This window comes from Diorhabda sublineata, chromosome 7 (genome assembly GCF_026230105.1).
Source record: "Diorhabda sublineata isolate icDioSubl1.1 chromosome 7, icDioSubl1.1, whole genome shotgun sequence".
NCBI lineage: Eukaryota > Metazoa > Arthropoda > Insecta > Coleoptera > Chrysomelidae > Diorhabda > Diorhabda sublineata.
In genome coordinates, this window is record NC_079480.1 from 14,365,893 (window position 1) to 14,383,008 (window position 17,116).

Genomic DNA, 17,116 nt, shown 5'->3' on the forward strand with positions numbered 1-17,116 from the left:
ATTTACTAGTATTTTCTTTAGGGCCCATCAAAGTTTAAAAGAAACAACCTTCGTACAAATATAATTGTCTTATATAGATTTTGAATGGTTACTCTATAATTTTCTATTAATTTAGAGGTTTCTATGAAGTGTCCTTGGTACTTAATTAAATATTTATTACGCTTTCGCCAATCAACTTTCCATCTTCTGCCTGTTCATAGCAGAAGTATAAAAAATTGTAGTATGAAAACGAACGGTCTCATAAATTGAGTGGAGTCATATTTTATTCATAAAATTTTTCTCTGGTGAATAGATCTCATTACGAATAGATCTAATGAAATGTCTAGACTGGTTCTAGAAGCCGATTGCTTATTATATAATACAAGGTATGGGATTAAATAACGAATTATTTTCCAGTGAAAATATACTGGAATACTATTAATTTTTCTATAATAGTCTTGATTTCAAGTCTCTTCTAATTTAAAATTATAATTTGATAGAGATTGGAAGTAGTCAAATCATTAAATGTCTTAGAAAAAACTAATTTTGAATCAAAAAAGACATAAAATCAAGACGATTTAGAAACAGAAATATGTCGATAGGTTTAAGAAATGGGAAAATGAAAAATTCATACTAATTTTTCAACTGCTCAGCAGCAACAGCATGAGTTTTTTCTGTTGTTTATTTTTCAGCTTTCCATGTGGTTTGTGCTGGTTTCCTCCATGATGTTATGATTCTGTGATTTTTTTCAAGAAGAGGTCAGCTTCATTTCGTTTTTTTAACGATATTAAATCAATCAGAATTTCTCATTTCGTTTTTAGTCATTCGTTATCCTGACCAGTCTATTATCTTCGAATGGTTTATTGGCTCTAATAATCGCAAATTTTGTATTTCCCCCTTTTTTTAAACAATTTTAGTTAATATTGGTTTCATTATAACCGTAATTTGAGTATGAGGAACCCTATCCAAACTTTCCTAGCAGATAATCATCGATATACATCATCCTGAAAACATCAATCTTTGGTTTATTGTTGGGATATACTCATAATATATTACGGGTCAACCTGTCATAGCTGAAGTATGAGCCTTCAGATTTACATAATAATAGAATAGGGAGAGAAAACATTCTGTTTCATCAGATTTTATTCGAATAATAAATTGATTGATTGGATGTCATTTCAAAGAAACATGACACCGAAAAGAATAAGACGCCAATTACAATGAGGAAATTTAATTAGGTAAGTCAAATATAGGAATAAAATATAAATAATACAACAAAAAATCTTGTCTTGAATTTGATGGTCATTCCAATGTAGTTGAGAAGTCGTTCGAAATTGAAGTTGGAGGAAGTTTTTATTCAACCAGATTCTCAAACAAAAATATTCGTTTTATTATTATCATTACTTTCTATTCTTTCATCTAATTACTTCTTCATTTGTTATCATTGCGGTACAAGGGATTTTGGGTGCTTCTAATGCTTTTGTGGTCCACCACTCTACTATGAAACATTTTTATTCTTATTTCAAGAGACAAATCGTGACTCTTGAAAAGGGCGTTGCTCCTGTTGAAGGTGCATCTTGCCTTTTTGATGCATACCCAAATTTCTAGTTGATGATCCAATCCTCATTCGTGATGGTATAAAGGTATTTATATTGTTTTTTCTCTAGTTGATTCATTCCTTATCCATAGTAGTACCAAGGCATTTATATAGTTTGACTCTAGTTGATTCATTCCTTGTCCATTGTATTACCAAGGCATTTACATTGTTTTTTCTCTTGTTTATTCATTCCTTATCCATAGTAGTACCAAGGTATTTACATAGCTTGACTCTAGTTGATTCATTCCTTGTCCATTGTAGTACCAAGGCATTTACATTGTTTTTTCTCTTGTTTATTCATTCCTTATCCATAGTAGTAGCAAGGTATTTGCATAGCTTGACTCTAGTTGATTAATTCCTTGTCCATTGTAGTACCAAGGCATTTACATTGTTTTTTCTCTTGTTGATCCATTCTTGACCATTTAGTCTATCTGTCTCATAGAGGGTCTCTCTCAATCTCCGCTTTAAGTACAAGTTAAAGATGCGTGGAGATATTATATAGCCTTGATGGTAACCTCTTATTTTTTTCAGTTCTTCTGTGTGTTTTTCTTCAATTCTAAGATTTCCGGATTGGTTCTAGTAGAGGTTTCCAATTATTCTCAGGTCTTCAATGCTAATTCCTTTTCTTCAATCACCTCTCGTCATCTTCCGATTGGAAGCCATACACATCGCAATTCACGTCTTTTCATCTTTTCTATCAGAATCTGCAATGTTAAAAATGCTTTCCCAGTACCAACAATATTCATAAACGTGAATTTGGTTTTCACCTAATTTCTAAATTCTATTGAGGATTTCTTGTCTGTCGGTTTCTAAAGAAATGCAACGAACTCGGATTTTAATCATTCGAATGCTTGAACTTCTGGTTGTGGGACTTCTGATCCGTTCTTTACTTTCTCTATCTCAAAGTTCTTTCTTCTATCTTTGAATAGTTTTTCAAAGTTTGGTTTCCAGTGATTGATTGTTTCTTCAATATCTGGAAACATGCAACCGATATATTTAGAAATCTGTGTTGAGTTTATCTGAATATATCCCATCTTCAAGGCAATCCGAACATGATCAAGTAAGATTCCTCTTATAATACAGTCATTTGGTCACAAAAAAGCAAGACCACAATCTCGTGTCATATCATTATTTTCAGTCGGAGTTGCAAACAAAGAATTTAACGATGAATTTAAAGTTCTATTTACATATGACTACATCAAGGACATTTAAGATCTCTACAGATATTTAAAGGAATCTCTAAGGATCCGTTTTAAGCACTTTTTTGCCATTAAAAACATATTATATATGCTTCCTTTACAATAAATTGATGTCTTAATGGAATCGTCTTTATTTTATTATATTATATCAAAAATTTTGATTATAGGAGTACCTTTGAAGCTAAAGTCTCAATATTATTGAATTTTCGCTTCTACTACGATTAGAGCCGAAAGTATTCGATTCAAACGAGACTTTGAATTAAATCCTTTTGAAAGCTCTCAACTCGGTTCACGATATTACCATTCGCTTAAATGCAGTTTGGTCAAGCTTTATTGCTTGAGGTTAATCCTCCCACTTTAATTTAGACAATAATATGAATCTCTTCCTTCTATATAGATGATATTAGAATCGTTGAGAGAAAATTATTAACATGTCTATTTTAAACTTTCAACCTAAAAAGGCGTTTGAGTTCATAGTACAAGTGCTACAACGTTTTTTGACAATAGTAGAATCACGAACGACTTCATGCAGTTAAGAAGTTAAAACATCTGGGAAGAGGCTGTAATGATTATGGTAGCAAAGCCTCTAAATGAGGCTAATTTCTCTACTAATCATTTCAAAATTAAAAAACATCGTGCTAATAAAAGATGGAAACTTTTTGACCTCAAGAATGTCTTCCTGACATATTCCAATGGTTTTGGGTTTTTCCACACAGTTTGGAGGTTCCAGTTGAGTCTAATTGGATCGAGTGAACGTCGAAAATATTTTAGAAACGGAAATTTATGGTAGTAGTACGTTTAGTGTTGGAAAATCTACGATTTATAGATTTACTAGAACATTCGGCTGTTAAAACGATTTCTGAATCACTCAAACGAAGCTCGTGTCTTTTGGTGCAAAGAGATGCTGAAAAAATTCAATACCAATGCTTCAAAAGACGTTTTTAAGATCGTGACAGGCAACGATCCAAAAATTGAACAATCGACAAGAAAAAATGAGGGAAACCAATCGCATTAGACGAATCACTCTTCATCACGACAAAGCGAGCTCCCGTACATTGTTTTTGAATAGTCAAAACATCAAATTGTTGGATAATCCGCTGTTTGACACCAAATGATTCCTGCAGATCACAAATAAACTGCGAGGTTAACACCTGAAGAAGCGGTTGATGCGTTCAAATCGCACGTTTTGGAGGTACCTCAATCGGAATTGAACAAATGCTTCGACGATTGGCACAAAAGTTTATTCAATAAACTTTTTAAATGGTTTGTTTATAGATAACATAAATCGCTTAGAATCGTATGTATAATATATAATTTGATACGACTACATAAAAATATTAACTGTCGATTATAAAATTTATTTTCACGATTATGTAACAGCGTAAAAGATTATCGTTATTTTCTTCCATATCCTCCGTCCGAATCGTTTCTAGAATGTTCTTTCATGCCAATACGGCGCTCTTATGAACATCATATCTTGTGAGTTACGGGAACCAAGGGGCAGTTCAGGTTTCAAACCCGGAAGTAATTTGGAGTTTAGTAGAGATTCGTAAACGTCTCCGACAAGAATGATAACTTGAGGATGTCACTGCCTAATATGGGAAGCAACTATCTATTGATATGATGAATGTTTAATGAGCTGGACGTTGTCATTTCAATGTTAAGCGATTATCAATTAATAAGAAGACAAACTGTTTTAATTTAATAGTATATTTTATAAATTTCTTCAATTTCTCACTTCTTATCCCTTTTATATATGTTTATGTTTCTAAATCATCTTGGTTTTAGATCTCTTTTGTTATAAGATTAGTTTTTTCTAATAATTTCTCCTTTTTCAACATTTATAGTTGTTTCGTTCTTACGAACCATTTCTTAAAATTCTCTTTTTCGTGTATTAGATTCCGTTCCTAGAATTTTTGAATTTTTATGATCGAATTGGTTTTTTTTTATATTTCATGGTTCGTTAATGCAGTTTTATTTTTTTTTATCGTATTGATGACCTTTTAATCTACTTTTTGAATACTGAGATGTTTGGCCATGTAGATATTATGTATTATGTATAATAACATATGTCTATGTACTGTCTTTGACAGAATAAATAAATTCAACACTATCTGAAGGCCAGGAGCGACTCATTCTCGAAGATTAATAATCCACACCTTTTACAGGAAACACCTGTACAATGTAAAAAAAGAAAAAATGGATTTTTCCATCGATTTTTTAACAAAAGAATACTATTTGTTTAACTCGAGTCTTGTTGCCAATAAAGAACCCTTTCAAACCCAAAACAAAACCATAAGACAATCTATATAAATCTCAAATAACTATTTTTTATCAAAAATCCATCCCTTTTAGAAATATTAACAATCAATTTTTTAACTGGCATATCTATTTAGTTATCCTTATTGATAAAGACTTTCAAACCCAAAGCCAAACGGTGAGACAATCTATATAAATCACAAATAACAATTTTATAGGTATTTTTCAATAAGAATCCATCCCTTTTAGGAATATTAACAATCAATTTTTGAACTGGCATATCTATTTAGTTATCCTTATTGACAAAGACCTTCAAACCCTATAAACCCAAAACAAATCGGCGAGACAATCTATATAAATCTCAAATAACTACTTTATAGGTATTTTTCAATGAGAATTCATCCCTTTTAGGAATATTAACAATCAGTTTTCAAATTGGCATATATATTTAATGATCCTTATTGATAAAGATCTTCAAATCCTATAAACCCAGAACAAAACGGTGCGACATCCTTTATAACATGCGAATAACCATTTTATGATCAATTTAAATGAATCTTTATCACTTTAAGGCATATTAACAAACAATTTTGAACTGGCATATTTATTTAGTTATCCTTATTGATAAAGACCTTCAACGCCAAAAAACCCAGAGCAAAACGGTGGGACAACCTTTATAAAATTCAATTTTTTCGATTTCAGAAATATCAAGAGAGTATTATTGGTCTATTCAAGTCTCTTTACTAATAAAGATTTTTCAACCTCATATACCAAGAGCAAAACGGTTAGACATCCTTTATATAATTAAAATAATCAATTCGAAAGTATTTTTGACGGTATTCGGTCTATTATGAAAATATTACCATATAATTATTGAGTCTAATTGTAATGAAGTTTGTTCTTTTCTAAATCTAGATAATTAGTGTTTTTTTGTTGACTTATCGTATTTTTAGTAAAATTTATCAACCACTGTCATGTTTTAGCAACTGATGTGATCAATCAATAAGCCAAAATTCCAAAAGTACTGCGATTACTGTTGTAATTATTTCGCGGTCCACTGGATATTTCTCATTAATTTACATAGACAAATGAAAATAATAATCCCAGCGTACAAACCAATCGAACATATTTGGTATGTATTTCGACCACTCTATATGCGGTTTCTACATGTGACGTCCAAACTCATCTTAAATTCGCTTCGATATGGAATACGTGCCTAAGCTAACCTCAATTTTTCACATACAGTGTGGTTCATATTTATTTTCTAGTTTTTTTAAACCGCGCTTCAACTTAGAGGAGTTATCAATGATTTATTCATAGCGAAAACTACTAAAATAATTGAAATGATTAAGTCTTAGGAAAAATTGAGAACGAATATATAATTTTATAATAATAATGATAATTTTTCTTCTTCATCTTCCAATTTTGTCTTTTGTCACGTTTACATTTCTATGACTCAATTTTTTTACTTTTTTGTGTGTCTAATATGTCTTTCATGTTTATTTACATACTTTTTCCTTTATTTCTTACTCTTCTTATTTTCCTTCTGATTCTATCATCGCTATTCGCTTGGCTTTTTCCACATTTGTTCTTTTTTTCTCTCTGACTTTGTTTCTTATTATTTCGTATGCTTCTTTATTTGCTTCGCTTTTATTTTTGTTGTAAACCATCCTGCTTTTTGCTACTCCATTACACTCCTTATTTTTTATATTCACTATCTGGTTTTGTATTTTTTATCATCATTTCTTCTAAAGCTCACTCATATGTTACTCCATCGAATGACTTAAACGCCTCTACTAGCGTTCTTTCCGATATTTTCTTCCATATGTGTGGTATATACGAGAGCTGTGGATACCAGGAACACTGTTAGTTGGTATTTGGCAAGAAAGCGTTTGACTTGGTTCCGTTTCTTTTAGTAATCGCTCTTGGAAACCATCTACAACGTTCATTCTTGTTTTGGTAGACGGGAACGATGGAACTTCCATTCAATTCTCATGCTAAGTGAGAATTGCGTTCTCCGATTCGTTTTTTTGTGTACAAAAAATGTTCCTCCGGTGGATATTCAAAGATGGATGTGCAGACATCCATGACAAACAACATTATGGAAAGCCATGGTTTCCTAACGAAGTTATTGCGAAAATAGAAGACGAAATACTGAAAGATTAGAGGGTGACATTTTGAGAGACCGCTCTGGGTCTGTCAAGGTTTGTACAAGGTGAGTAACGAAAATACTGGGAAATAACAACAAATGGCAACGTGCGGATTTGGCCCTCAATTGAAGAAATTTTTAGGAGGGATGCACAATCGACGAAGAGCTAAAAGAAGAGTTTGTAAGCTATCTTCGCGACAATACGGCAAACTACTCATCTTGTAACTTATTTTTTCAATAAGAGTTTCCTTTTATCCATAATTTTTTGATTAGTATGTAGAAAATGCGTTCTTTTGATACCCTGATAGCCTCTTTCATTTTTTTACCGTCGTCTAATACCATTTTGGGTGTTGACAGTTCTTGGAAGTCCTCGTCTGTTAATCTGATATAGCCACGTTTGGATCCAGTTGCTCAAAAATTGAACGGTCGTGAATCATGAGGAGGAATCTCCATACCATCCCCGGCCCTTCATTAACAAATATTCGAGTCTCAATGTTCTCCATTTATACGATTATAAAGCATAAATTGATCGTCCAAAATGACATTTTGGTAACGCATTCCCAAATATATTCCTCAACTTTATTGATAGATGCTGACATCTTCAGGTTGAGATCAGAAGCCAGAGATATTTTGATTTGAAGCGCCTTTTACTTAACAAAGATGGATTTTTAACAAATTCCAAAAGAGAATAATGATTTTATAAATAACTGGTCGAGTGTATATACAATTTGAATGAACCAATTTGTACGTGAAAATATGGAAATATGGAATAAGTCATTCACGGAACGTTGAGAATTTTATTGTACGTAAAACAAGCGATTCTCCATGTACTTCTTGTTTTATAAAGTCCGAGGATATTATAGATACTGAATTTAAACCATTTTATTAGACAGGGTATATAAATGGCGCTTCATATTGCCATTAGAAACGATATTTCTTCACGAAATATCTGGAAAAGACCTTCTAAGGTATACACTTCAGAGGATTTGAAATATTTATACAAGTCGGTAGACAATTCTCATAAGTTTGGCATGTTCGTGCCTCGGACAGTTGTGTCTGGTGCTTGTCAAGTAGACGCGTTTTCAGGATTCACATTTCAAGAAAGAGTTTTTTTGGTTAAGACGTGTCTCAACGGTTTGGAAGACGTACCAGGAATTCTTAAAAACAGGCTCTGTTGTCGACGCCGCATTTCGAACTAATAGACGAGGATGATTTCGATCGCAGATTAGAAGCTTGCGAGTGATACCATGGATGCAGTACCAGAATCCAATTTTGTGGCCTTCAGGTTGAACCGTACGGCTATCAGCATTACTGCGTGTACTGGAACGACCAGAATCCTCACGTCATCAATAAAGAATAATTAAACCTGCCTGGGGTGTGTGTGTTCGAACAAGTATCATGGGTCCGTCATTTCATGCAGGATGCGGGATGTACTTTGATTTTGTAAAATGGATAGACAGACGAAGATTTCTTAAGTGGTCCGCACGATCATGTGACCTGATATAATGTAATTTTTTCCTGTGAGACTTTTTTGCTGACAGCGTTTTTCTGTTTCATATGACTAAACAGTGAAGCTGGTATTTTCTATTGCCAAATAAGACAACTAACGAAAGATATTTAAAGATCTTGTACTGCATTTGGAAAATATGGATAAAAGATCACTTCTACTATATTCACAAGGAGAAGTTTCCGGAAAATTTAGGAGATATGAGCGGAGAGCAGAGAGAGCGTACGATTCAGGCTTTACCATGATTTCTGGCATACGAATACGATGCCTGACTACGAATACGATGCCTGACTAATTTTAGTATCTGATATATCATTTTTTATATCTATATATCATTGAAATAAAGTTTTGTGGAACTCAATGATTGGAAATAGTGACCGAAATCAACCAAATTGTGCATGCAGATCGTCGAATGAGCATCCGGATTATTATCGTATAAGTATTTATGTTATCGTCGAAATAACAGCTGTTGATAAAACAACGCAAGTGTAATTCGTGACAAAAACCCGAATTGATTTACATGAAATAACCAAAAGATTTAACTGACATCAATTTATATCTAATAGAACAAAAAACTATGATATATATATATATATATATATATATATATATATATATATAATTAGGGGTTGAAATAAGGTTAATAAATCTCCATCCTTGGAAAATGAAAATGTTTCTGAGTTACAAGCATTTAAAGTTACGAAATCAGAACATATATTCAAGTATATATTCTAAATTATACATTCTAACATTATGAATTTTTAATGGATGTCCACTTTGGGTATTTGACGGAATAAATAATTCTAAACTACTATATAAAGTACCTGTACAATTTAAAAATAGAAATTAATGGATTCTCAACGAAAAAGTAGTCGTTAACTCTATGAAATTTATGGTTTAGGAGATATGTAGATATTTAGATCGTTGTACATGCCAAGGAAACCGTTAGCTCTAAAGAAACATTCTGAAAAAAATTATCATAAATCGTAATTATTTATTTGAAAATATTTACAGGAGCATTATTTTCACGGAACACCATGTATATTCAACATGATCTCAATATAGCACTATTCACTTGCAATTTTACATTGCAAATCGTTATTTATTGTCTTATTGACCTGATTTGGCTTCTTTCGATTTCTTTATGTTCCCATATTTGAGTTTTGACAATTGAACAGATGATGCTAAAGAAAAATGCAAATTTCAAGTGGAAATTCTACTGAAAAAATATTCTCCTTGATAGTCAAATGCAGTTAATTCTAACTTTAAGGAGTGGAATGAAGAAATTATTACTAAACAGGGAAATTATATAATCAAATGAGATACAGAGGGTTTTAAAAATAAAAAAACCAGTGACTCTGTTCTGTTAAATTGCTCTAGTATATCATTCATCAAAATCAGTAAAAAAAGGTTTTTAATCTAATTGAAGTTTTGGTATAGTATGGATTATTGTTTTGAGTACAAAACTGAGTAAACATTGTTTATTTGCGGCTCATGTTGAAGTTGTTTCTGTTTAAATTATTCTTTTATTCGTATACCAGCGAATAGGAAAAAAGCGAACGTTTTTATTAGCTAATCCATAAATCCTACCAAGCCTTTTTGTTCTGTTATTGGCACAGGTGAGTAGAGCTTTTAAAAACAAACGAAACTAGAATTGCGATGGGAATTTTTAATTATTATTCGCTACAGAACAATATAATAGATGATATAATGAATATAACTTGTAAATCAGGATATAAGGGGTGTCTCACGACGAGTTAAAACTGTATATCTGTATATTGTAAAATATTTATAGTGAAATCATGACAATTTCTACGTTTGGGTTTTCGGATACGATCTTTTTAACTGAAATATTTTCAAAATTTCTGCTTCTACCGGAAGTCGACTGTAATTTTGTTATTTTAAATGAAACACACTGTATATTAATACTTTTTGAAATCTACATAAAATTTTAGTATACTTTTGTCTAAAAGATTTATTCGAAAAATGCATACTGTTCGAGTTATTAATTTTTTTGTGAAAAATTTGACCGTTGCAAACCCTTATAAATTATTTTTTCACGAGGATACCCTCAAAGATATGAAAATGGTTTCTGCTCGGTTGATTTCAGTGGGACTATACGTATTTGAATCTATGTTGAGAAATTTTTTATACCATACAGGGTGTGTATAAAAAGTGTTCAAAGTTTAACTGGCAAATTTCTTTCCTGTACCTAAAACTTACTGTTATCCATATATCAAATGTTTTCTGTAAATTTTTATTATATATTTGATACAAGTAATCAGCTTCATTTTTTACCCCTGAATGCATTGAAGTAGAAAAAAACCGGCTGGCTCTATTTACAAAAATAAAAAAAATTTATATTTATGAAGTTAAACTCTTTATATAAACCCTGTATAAAATGAAAAATTTTCAGCATAGATTAAAATACGTCTGATCTTGATAAAATAAACCGAGCAAAAATCTTTTCTATATCTTCAAGGGTATCCTCGTAAAAAAATAATTTATAAGGGTCTGTAAAGGTCAAATTTTGAAAAAAAATTGATAATTCAAAAACTATATATTTTTCGAAAACAGTTTTCTCACAAAAGTAGACCTAAATTTTACGTAGACCTTAAGTATATATCAATATATAGGGTGTTCTATACAAAATTACAGTTGACTTCCGGCTCTACCGGAAGTCGGCCATCTTTGAAATTATTTTAGTTAAAAAGATCGTATCCGAAAACCCAAACGTAGAAATTTTCATGATTTTACTATAAATATTTTGCTATATACAGTTAGTTTTAACTCGTCGTGGGACAGCCTGTATATACGGAAAAATAAAGCAAAAAAAATATGAAAGCTGAAAATTTCTCAACAGAAAGAAAAATAAAGATGTAATAAGGCATATTCGACAGGAAACTTGTCAACAAAAATTAAGAATAAGAAATTGCATTTGTACTTTGGGAAAATGCATATCGAATTATTAAAACAAAAAAAATTGATAACTCGGGATATATTACTGAAAATGAGTTCAATGTTACAACTCCGAAGGTTTTTTAAATCACTCACTTTCAAATTAATGGAGTGAAGTAATTCTATCATTGTCGAAATAGAAATAAGGCAATAGTAGATGAATGGGGGGAAAATTTTGATTTTTAATCGTGATTTATATCGAAATTATAACACAAATGGGAAAATATGCCAAATGAAAGTTGTAGAGGAGTGGAAAATCAACAATTATTTTTCACACTCAACATTAAATTTAGAGAGAAAACTGTTTTTTGAGTTTTTGATTTTTTTCTTTGTACAAAAAATGTTTTAGTTTTCATCAAATCTAGTTTGTGTCTTTTGTTCTAAATATTCTATTATTCTATTATTCTAAATATTATTCTAAACATTCCATTTTTCAAATATTGGGATTTTTCAAACATTTTTTGGAAATGGAATCATTAAAAAATGGTACATTTCGGTGGAAAATGATTTTGATCACACACTTTCGAATGAAAAAAATCATTTCTATTATTGTCGGAATAGAAATGAGTCAATAGGGGGATGAAAGGGGTGGAAATTTGATTTTTAATGTGAAATTGTGATTTATAGCGAAATTAGAAAAAATACGCTTGATAAAAGTTGTAGAGAAGTGGAGAATCTACAATTAATATCAATTATTTTCTTCACTCAACCTCAAAATTTCCAAAAAAAATTCAAAAAACTATTTTTAGGGTTTTTAATTTTTTTTTCGTACAAAAACGTTCAGATTCTCATCAAATCTAGTAAAAATGTCGTTTTTTTGGATCTAAATGATATTTTATTCTATATTTTGAGAAAAACATTTCGTTTTTATAATAATGGAATTTTTCAAAAAAAATTTTTTTGGAAATAGTCACCCTATCATAGAAAAAATTGTACATTTCGGTGGAAAATGATTTTGACTACTCACTTTCAAATGAAGAAAATCATTTCTATTATTGTCGGAATAGAAATTGGTCAATAGGGGGATGAAAGGGGGGAAATTTGATTTTTAACGTGAAATTTTGATTAATAGCGAAATTAGACCACCCAAGTGAAAACACGCTTGATAAAAGTTCTAGAGAAGTGAGAAATCTACAATTAACATTAATTATTTTTTTCAGATAACCTCAAATTTTCAGATACAATTTCCAAAAACTGTTTTCTGGGTATTCAATTTTTTTCTCGTACAGATGAGATGAAAAATTCGATTTTCAATATGAAATCATGATTTTTGACGTAGTGTAGACGTAGTATAGAAAAGTGAAAAATCTACAATTTATGTTGTTTTGAACTCGATGAACACGAATACGATGACAAGAAAGGTTTATGAGTTACCTGCTACCCAGGATGGACAACATCCACATCGTCTACTGAAATCCTGTGGAAATTCGTTACGAAATTGGCCAAATATAAATATCCTGCGGGCTTTAGAGATCGCTAACCACTGATTTAATGACAGAAAGAGTGTATAAGTTTCTTACTATTAATAATCGCAGCTACATTAAGTTCGTATTCATATTTTATTATAAAAATCGATTCATTTCTCACAAAAAATAGTAAAAAAATGATTTAACGTTAATTTTTTTACTGCATTTCAATTCTGTTCCTTCATTTCTATCGCCTCCAACTTAATTAGTTTCGTCTGCAAATTATTTGAGAGAATATTTTTGGAGCTCACTAGTCAATGCAATTTTTATGGGGACTAAATGCTGCTTTTTCCACAGGACTTCGATAGACGACGTAGATATTAGCCACCTTGAACACCAGATACCTCGTAGACCTTTTTTGTCATGATATTCGTGTTTAACGACCTCGAAAACCAGTAATATTTTCCGAGTTATGAACTTTCAAAATGCATTTTTCCATTGTACAAATGCAATTTCCATTTCTTATTAATAATTTTTGTTCGCCAAGCTTCTCGAGGCTCTACCGAATCGGGTAGGTATGTGTTAATGGTTGCATCTCGAATTAGTAAGTCTGGAAATGCACGCTTACGTAGTTCATCCCCTAGCTCCATCTTTTTCACTTTTACATACATAGGATACAAAAAGAAATCTATGAATCCTGACTGATGCAATCAAATATTAAACAGCGGTGGTGGTATTTTTTAAGCAACTACCGCCACCTCTAGGTCAGACCAGGTACTTCTCGTACAAAGTTTGAATTAAATATGATCGTTTAAAAGTATGGTAAAATGGAGACTAAAAAGTCGGTTACAAACATACAAATTATTCAAAAGTGATCTCAAAGCATCCAAATAACAACACTGTTGCCAAATTACCCAAGATACAGCTAATTTTTATTATATTTAGTTTGAGAGGACTACAAATTTGATTGGTGTACTGTATCGAGATGTTGAGAAGTACAGTTCAGTGCATAGGTAATCTGAAATGTTGTCAAGGTCACAAATCTGGATTAGCAAATCTCCCATTCATCATATGTCTTCATTACTATCGATTTTTACTTCAAAACACGCTTGCAATCGAGGTCGTAATAGTTTTTTGAACTATATCATTTCTCAGATCTCATTTTTCACATCATCGATCATCAAAAATATTCGGGGTCCAACATATTCTATCAACAACAAACAAACTTGATGGTTCTAATCTTAAAATCATTCATGAAAGATTAGATTGTTCTTATTCTGATTAAAACTCGACATAACCTCATTTTTCGACCTAACAATATTTTTCAATCACGTCCCGATAACCTATTCTTCCTGTAATAGCTCAATAAGATATGACAGGCTCGCAAATCACTTAATCAAACTAATTTATGGAAGGAGGCGTGCCTGCTAAACCAGTAGATCTGAATTCAAAACCCTTCTGTCCGAATTGAAATTGCCAAGTCAACTGATCCTTAACCTTCGCACGGGAAACGTTGGGTTTCGGTATCTCCAAAAGACATGGTTGTCTAACACGGACTGAAATATTAGTTTTGTTGATAACAGGAAAAAATAAAGGGTCGAGGGAGAATTTCTTTGTTGTTCTTCTTTTAATTCAAAGTTTTCTCGAATTTCGATGTTGGAGTTGGACGTTGTGCCTCATAGCTGGAAATTGATTTTAAAAACTTTTTGTAGACCTACAAGTAATTGACAACTGTGATCAGCGCTATATCATCCAATATAGTTCATTGTGTCACAATCTTAATTGTGATTATTTGAGTTCTTCAGCTAAATCTGCGATCCAGATGTAGTCGAGTTGGATATGAGCCCTTTATCTTCATTCACTTTAATGCGCCATTGTTTGAGCCTGATACAGATAACATTGAGGTTAATTTGCAGTGCCCGCAGTGCAGCAACTAGGTGTCGGTAAAATCAAAGAGCTGCAGTCTCATCTGCATACAAGATGTGACATCTAGTAACGAAACTAGCGATTTTACAGAAAAAATACGCATGCGCCAAAAGTTAGCTACTGTCAACTGTTTAGCCTGAAGTCTACTCTTAAGAACGCCATGTGTACCGTGTCTGTAAACAAAGCAGTTTAGCCGTAGCCTTCGTTTGTATAGAGGCTGCTTATTTTGGTATTACCGTAAAAATGATCACCGGATTGTGAAACTTGGAAAAACTACAAATGAAAGTATAGAATTGAATTTTTGTCGCGTTCACGTGTTTTTTAGCAGTTTAAGCGTTTTCAAGATCCTGGAGATGATTCACTTTCTGGTCGTATTTTCACGTCAAAAACTGCTGTAAATGTGGAGTCTCATTTACATACGAAACGTGGTTATCTCTTAACGAGACTAGATTTTATGTCTAAGTCTACGATCAACATGTATTTGGGTTGAAAATAAGCCTTTGTTGATGTTGATGAGCTTTCCTTCTGGCGCTTCTACAAAAAAAAATACGCATGCACCAAAAGCTAGTCACTGTCAACTCTTTAACTTAAAGTCTACTCTTAAAACACGATGTGTACCGTGTCTATAAACAAAGCAGTGTAGCCGTCGCCTTCGTTTGTATAGGGGCTGCTTCTTTTTGTGTCTTGATGTATTGCTGACTCTATAGGAATTGACCAATTGGAAAGGACAGAATTTCTGTTTGTTGAAGCTATGAAAGGAAGCGTGCGTGCTGGAGGAATTGACAGAAAAAGACTGTTTCAAACAATGGAATATGCGCTGTAATGATACAAATAGACGAGATATTAAATTCATTACTGGAACTCTAGAAACAATCACGAATCGAATTGAAAGACCTTCTTCCATGCAATATTGTCAAATTGTGCTATATTTCTGAAAACCTGCAACAAAACGAATGTTAGATTTTGGATTGATTCAAATCGAAAACACTCTGGGGGTTGGTGTTGATGAGATGGTTTCATTGAAAATTACGTCAAACAATGCAGTGGTGATTCAGTGTTTTGTGTCAATTCTTTTTATACTAACTTTATTTTTTGTTTACAGGAAATCAACTACGATTCCCCGAGAGGTGGAGTGAATGTCATCACCGAAAAGGGTGACAACACAGTCAGCTATTTGTTAATACAAAAGGCCCGGGACTCAGATTCGGGAAAATATACTTGTAATCCTTCTAACGCGAATCCCAAGACACTTACAGTACATGTTTTGAATGGTAAGTGACGTTTTAGGTGATGGAAGGTGGTTTTTGGCAGATAGAGCAGATACTTAAATATAATATAACTACTTTGAGGGTTTGTTTATCCTTTTCAAGAGCCAATTGATGGAAAAAATATGATAGAAAGAATAATCAGTGTATACACTGAGACAAAAGGATAATGAAATATAGTCCAGACAAATTCATATTATGTTTTTTGTTAGGGTTAAAGCTAATTCTTCTAATTAGTTGAAAAAATCTCCTATATTAGCATTATTTCGTCATAATGGGATTATAATCAATTATTTGTTAATATCTTGACACCCTAGAATGAGTTTATTATTAATTGGATAGATAAAATCCCTTTGAATCATCCCTTAAAAGCAGCTAATTTTAAAATGTGCTTGAAAAAATTGTAATTAAGTTTTGAAATGATTAAAATTGCGTCGCAATAAATTTATATTCTTGATATCAATTTCAGCTCCCTAATTTCTCTATTCTTCGGAATCTACCGTGCGGCTTTTATTTCCTAGGGGTGAAACAACTTTTTTATTACAAAAAAACTGAAAAACCTCATATTCTAAAATTATTTGCTCAGAATAAAGCTGAAGTGAATGAAGTTTATGTATATTTTGACACCCTAGAACGAGGTTTTGATACATTTTATGGATAAAACCCCTTGGAAGCTTCTAGTTTAAAAATAAGTTCTGAAAAATATCATATCATAAAACGATTAAAATTGCGTCATATTGAATTCAAATTCTTTATTCCAATTCTTATTCTCTATTTTTCCTTTTATTTGGAAACTACCGTATGCTTTCCATTCCCTAGGGATAAAACTATCCCTCCATTACAAAAAAAAATGGAAAATCTCAAATTCTAA

General features: G+C 31.9%; 1 protein-coding gene across 4 annotated transcripts in view; it reads left to right on the forward strand.

The window, feature by feature from the left end:
- Positions 1 to 17,116, forward strand: part of LOC130446338 (cell adhesion molecule 4-like) — a 255,314-nt gene that overhangs the window by 209,616 nt on the left and 28,582 nt on the right. For all 4 annotated transcript variants that reach the window (XM_056782532.1, XM_056782535.1, XM_056782533.1 and 1 more), the window contains one exon: positions 16,083 to 16,251. In XM_056782532.1, coding sequence (XP_056638510.1) covers positions 16,083 to 16,251 — 169 coding nt within the window. The remainder of the gene's footprint in view (positions 1 to 16,082; positions 16,252 to 17,116) is intronic.